Below are 6,147 nucleotides of genomic sequence, written 5' to 3'. Positions count from 1 at the left end.
AAAAAGAAGAGGAAGACAAGTGAAAGACTTGGAAAATAAAAAGAATCTTTCATATTTCACTATATAAAATTTTCGCTCGCACTTCGTGCTCGCATTGCCTGTTTGATTTACATAATTATCTTGTTCAAAATGGAGCTTAAATATCAAGTTTGGAAGTCAATATGTAAAATATTTTTCGCCGCGGATATCGAACTTTCATTATTTTGTTTGATTTACAAATTGATTGTTTTAAAGTGATTTTTAAAAATGTTAGTTTTACGATCTGAACATTAATATTTTCTGCTTGTGCTGCACGCTTGCAAATGTTAACTTATCAGTTACCTTTATTAATTTCGTGTATTCCATACAGTTTTCAAAGTATCCCTTTGCAGGTCTGATAGTCAAAACGTATCAGCTAGCGCTGCACGCTCGCATTTTGATTGGCAAGTAATGTATGTCTCAATATTGATTATACAACAAGCTTCTTAAAATCCACATTTCGTGACAGTCTATCAAAAGTTTCGGCTCGCGATTTGCGCTTGCATTAATTGTTAAAATGTATTCACTCATTCATCTTATTAATTACCAAAGTTCTTGAAATGTCCGGTTTTCAGGCCATGATTTCATTCATTCATTTCGGTTTATTGTACACAATACTTCCTTGTTAAAACAGTTGGGAGACTGATACAAACAAAGATTACAATGTAAGCATAAATTTCATAGTTACATAAGTGAAATGAAATAGTCAAATAATATAAAGTAACAATTAATTAATTGATGTTGGTATATTGCACTTACAAGGTAATTCTAGATGAGAGCACGTTACAAAATTATTTCCAAAGATATTTATAAAAAACTATAAAAAAAAAACTATTTCGTGCCCTACTTAGGCATATTAGCTTAAGAAAGATGTAGGAGAAGATGGGAGAGGTTGTAAAAGAAATAAGGAACAGAAGTCATGAATGTAGAGAGAGAAAAAAAAAATTAGTACAGGAAGGAGAGAGGGACGGGGGAGAAAGTGGTTTTCAAGGAAAGAAAGGGAGAAATAATCGAGATAAAAGCGCTGATGGGAAATTTAAGTTCAGCCAAACTATTTCTTTTCGCTGAGCAATTCATTTAGGAATGTTAAAAATGTATAGAATATTGATAAAACATACAGCTTTGGAGAAGAAGCGTTGTTAGTCTTACAAAAAAAGAAAAATTCAGTGGATAGCATTTTCGGCGGAGCTATTATCAGAGGAGCATTTGTCCCTACATGCGGAGCAAATGTCGGCGGAGCAACTGTCCCTACATGCGGAGCAATTGTCGCCGGAGCATGTGTCGTTCGGGAAGCATTTGTCGCCGGAGCATTTGTGGCTGAATGTGGAGCAATTGTCGGTGGAGCAACTGTCGGCGGAGTAACTGTCGGCGGAGCAATTGTCGGTGGAGCAACTGTCGGCGAAGGAGCTGTCGGCGGAGCAACAGTCGCCGGAGCAAATATCGGCGGAGCAAATGTCGGCGGAGCAAATGTCGAGGAGCAAATGTCGCATTTTGGGGAGCATTTGTTACCGGAGCAATCGTCGCCGGAGCATGTGTCGGGTTACCGAAAAACAATCCTGTTTGAGATCAGTAATTCAGTATCAGATCATTCTATACTACTGACGTACAAATGGGGGAGGGGGCTATGGGGACCGCCCCCCCCCCCATTTCACTACCAACTAGGAAAGAGAGAGAAAGTTATATTATTCTCTGAATAATATATAAGTCAAAATTAATCTATTCGAAACTTAATAATTGTATTTAACTAAAATACAATTTTTGCTCTTCCTCTTCGCTCACTCGCATAATTTTAGAACTATTGTTCCTTCCACTGTATCTGGCCCCCTCAAAATCGTTGACTCATTACGTTTGTGTAATATATATATTCCCAACCCCATCTAGCACAACTATATTTAGGCCTACTGTACATGCTGGCCAGTGACGTCATCGGTTATCTTTTGAGGTGGTCAGCACAGCGATGGGGCATTTTAAGTTCGTATAATTTGACTATTTTAAGACGAACATAATTTTCAATTTCACATTTTTGTTAATCCCTATATTTTCTCACGTTTGCCTCCCCCCCCCCCCTTCCTGGTCGTACAATTGTAGGGGGATAAGTGCTCGAATTCCGTATCTATAGGGAAAGTGAGAAATTGAAAACTAGTACTCTCAAAGTTTCGTCTTAAAAGAGTCAAATTATACGCAACTCGGTGATTTCCTTACGTCAGTTCACACGACCATGAGTTTTCAAAATCTCCGAGTCAATACATACATACATACATATATATATATATATATATATATATATATAATCATAAATGGTATAGTAAATGCCGTAGAAATAAAATCATAGATTTTAAAAGGAGCATAGCTCTCAAAAGTGAAAGATTTTCCTGTTTTGGAGCCGGAGATTCACCATTGTCATCTTGCAGTCATGGCAACGCGTCTTTAGATGCGCTTTTTTTTTTTACAGTGCGCTTCCTCCATCTTCAGCGCATTGATTTCTTTGAAAGGTGAGTTTCACAATCCGTATGCCCATGAATAGACGTGTTTTTCACGACTGTTTCAGAAACGGATTTTGAATTTTCTATTTTTTGTCACATCATGGGCACTGACGAATAGTGTGACTTTTCCTTTCACTTTTGAGAGCTATGCTCCTTTCAAAATCTATGATTTTGTTTCTACGGCATTTACTATACCATTTATGATTATTTTATTCCATATGCCGAAGCAGACTATTTCTATATATATATATATATATATATATATATATAAGGTAGAACATGTGGATGTTCATATATATATATTCATTCGATATGTCGAAATGAATACACTCCAGAAAAATACATCCTCTTTCTTTTTGTGATCTAAGGTGAAAACATAATCTGCTTGCTTTCTGCCCCCCTTTATTGCCCATCTTATGAGATATTCTGATCATCCTTTTTAGGATTCGCCGTTTAATGTCTTGCTTTTCAAGTCAAGTTCTATTCAAATTTTGCAAGTGCTTTGTGTTTTTTTTTATTATTCTATCATGACAGATACACATATCACAATTATCATAACAAGTGCTTAAAGTATCAAATGTTTCGCATACATTCGTAATTCCGAAGCTTCGTTATTCGAAGGTTCGTTATTCCGAAGGTTCATATTTCCGAAGGTTCGTAAGTCCGAAAATGAAATGAGGTTTGTAAATTCCGAAGGTTCGTTAGTCCGAAAACGTAATGATTAACGCACCTGATTTCGTTTCGGACTAACGATCGAACCTTCGAAACAACGAACCTTATTTCGTTTTCGGATTGACGAACCTTCGGAACATCGAACCTTATTTCGTTTTCGGATTATCGAACCTTTGGAATTAAACAATCGGAATAACACCACAAATGTTCGGATTAACGAACCCTCTTACGTCTTCGGATTAACGAACATCGAGGTATAGGCAATTTACGTGTTTCGGAATTACGAACCTTCGGAATTACGAAGTGTAACCAAATGTTTTAACTGTCAAAAACTAACTCGACTCGGTGTGCTTCGCGCTCCCATTATTTTGTGTCATGAGATACCTGTCCATTTTACAAATACAAGTAGCCATTTAAGTGTCCCCTTTTAAAGTTTGGTATATTTTCTAACTTCCGTTTCATACTTATAGGTGCTTAAAATGGTCCTCTCTCAATCAGTGCAACTGGGAATTTCGCGTTCACATCCGGCGTTCACAATCATTATAGTTTAGTTTATCGTATTCATGCCGATAATTACCCTTTTTCATTTCAAAAATTATAAATACAATGCTTCTAAAAAAAAAAGTAACCGGCATTCCCATTCGAAGGCAAATAAGTATGATATTTCATTTACATCACCGTACGAGTCAATTATTCCTCTATATTTTGATACCTAATATGAGAACACTTTACGCATAAATGAGCAAAACAAGTTTGAAATCTTCCTGTCAAAATCAGGTAGCGCAAAAATTGTTGGACAAGATTTGTTCGTGACACGACTAACGTGCTTGTTCGACGATTGACTCAGCACTTCTTTCTTTCTTTTTATATTTATTTTTTAAGTTTCACTCACTGATCCCTTGGGGTGTTTCACATATATGACCTAAAGTCGCACTTAAATGTCTTGTTGCGCGCAGTATAAAAAGGAATGACAGCATTGGTCAGATCATGCCAAGAGGACGCGCACTACTGCGTATTGATCAATTCCACGAAATAGGTGCCAAATTAATAGTAAAACATTAATCATTGTGAAATTTATCTCTGAAAATGGGATTCCTTTCTGTTATAGGCTACGGGGTTTAATATCTCACCCTGATTTTCTTAGTATGCATCTGTTTAGACAATAGCAATATCAAGATTGGAACCTCAAACATCTCCTTGACTGTGTTGCCTTTTGTTGAGCTGACGTCCAAATAGAGGGACGCTCTTGGTTACTGGTAAATCTCTCTTGAAGAGATCAGCAATGGCTTGACGGAACTGCTCGTGACGCAATGTATAGATGATGGGATTAACACACGAGTTGAAGAACCCGAAGAGGGTCAGGATCCGGTGGTAGATACTGTAAGGGTACCAGGGAGGGATCACTGAGGTGGTGTAGAGCAAAAAACCGACCTGACTTGGTAGCCAACACAGAACGTAGATCATAATGACAACAAGCATTAGCTTGATGATTCGGCTTCTGGCAGCCAGGTGGACGTTTCCTTTGGAGGCAGCGCCACCGGCGTTTGATCGGAACCAGACGGCTTGATGGTATAGTTTCCTTGCGATGAGAACTTGGGTGATTACCATGATGAGGGATGGGAAGAACACCCGATAGAGGAAGAGAGCAGTCCCGGTAACTGCTCCGATGAAATCCTTGGTGAAGATCATGGTGCACCTGCCATTAAAGGAGTTGACAACGAAGTAAGCAAAGATACCATTGATAACGTAGTTGACGACCCAGATTAGAACGATGGTCGACTCGACACGACGTCGGCTGAGAATCATTGAGAAGTAGACTGGGTGGACGACCGCTAGGTATCTCTCAATACTGATCGCGACAAGGAGGTATGTCGAGACAGCCATGTTGGCCCACATCAGAACAGACGACTGGACCACCTTACAGTATACCTGTCCCTCCCAATTTCCTGGGACGTGCTGGACCCTGGGAATGGGTATCACGAACAGAGATGTCAAAAGATCTGCCGCTGCGAGGTTTCCAATCAGGGTATCGGTGACTCGGTTAGCCGCACGATGCTGATACAGAACAGCTATGACAAGTGCGTTGCCGAAAACGCCGAGCAGGGAGAAAATCATCTGGATTATCACCAGGGGGTTCCAGAGAATTGAAGACCATGCAAAGCCTTCTCCGGTGGCAGATGCACCGTTGCCTCCGTTTGCATCAATTGCTACAGATGTGGACAAAGCCCCGACATCATTATCTTCGGGATATCCATCCCCAGTGGCAGGCCATTCATCTGAAGTGTTGGGCACCTTGACTGTGGAATTGCCAACCGGCATCACAGGATATTCTCCAGAAACCACTTCTCGTTCCGGAGATATCGTCTCTACGTGTAGCCCTTCAGAGGATGTGATGTAGACTGTCAGCATGGTAAATGTTTCCTGGTTGTGTTCGGCACCATCAGTCAGGAGTTGAGCGGATGTTGGAAACTTACTTGTAGTTTGGACAGGGGAACTTCCAGAAATATTCTCACTGTTCGAATTGTTCTCCCACGATCCGTCCTGCGTCTTGGTACTTGGGTCGTAGCCAAGAGGTGCATGCGTGAAATTTCCATCATCAGCGGTGGCAGATAGGAGTAGGTATAATAAACCTACTAATATCACCATCGTATCATCTAAAAGAGTATGAATATATAAAGAATTACATATAGATATACAGTATAAATGAATTAACGTATAATAGCCTGTGCGGCATAGTAAACGATTATTCAGAATTGGCATTTGGAGATTTCAGTGAAATGTTCCTTAAAGGACAAGTCCATCACCCAACAAAAACTTGATTTGAATAAAAAGGGAAAAATCAAACAAGCATAACAGAAAATTTCATCAAAATCGGATGTGAAATAAGGAAGTTGTGATATTTTAAAGTTTCGCTTATTTTCACATAACAGTTATATGCACATCCTGGTTGGTATGCAAATGAGGGGGACTGATG

General features: G+C 39.3%; 1 protein-coding gene across 1 annotated transcript in view; it reads right to left on the bottom strand.

The window, feature by feature from the left end:
- Positions 1-3,453: 3,453 nt before the first annotated feature.
- LOC121420352 (allatostatin-A receptor-like) overlaps positions 3,454-6,147 on the bottom strand; it is a 25,860-nt gene continuing 23,166 nt past the window's right edge. The window contains exon 2 of the mRNA XM_041614947.1: positions 3,454-5,827. Within this exon, the coding sequence (XP_041470881.1) occupies positions 4,359-5,827 (1,469 nt within the window). The 3' untranslated portion in view covers positions 3,454-4,358. The remainder of the gene's footprint in view (positions 5,828-6,147) is intronic.

Source organism: Lytechinus variegatus, chromosome 8, assembly GCF_018143015.1.
Source record: "Lytechinus variegatus isolate NC3 chromosome 8, Lvar_3.0, whole genome shotgun sequence".
NCBI lineage: Eukaryota > Metazoa > Echinodermata > Echinoidea > Temnopleuroida > Toxopneustidae > Lytechinus > Lytechinus variegatus.
Note: the sequence above shows the minus strand (reverse complement) of the source record. Positions and strands in the feature narration are given on the sequence as shown.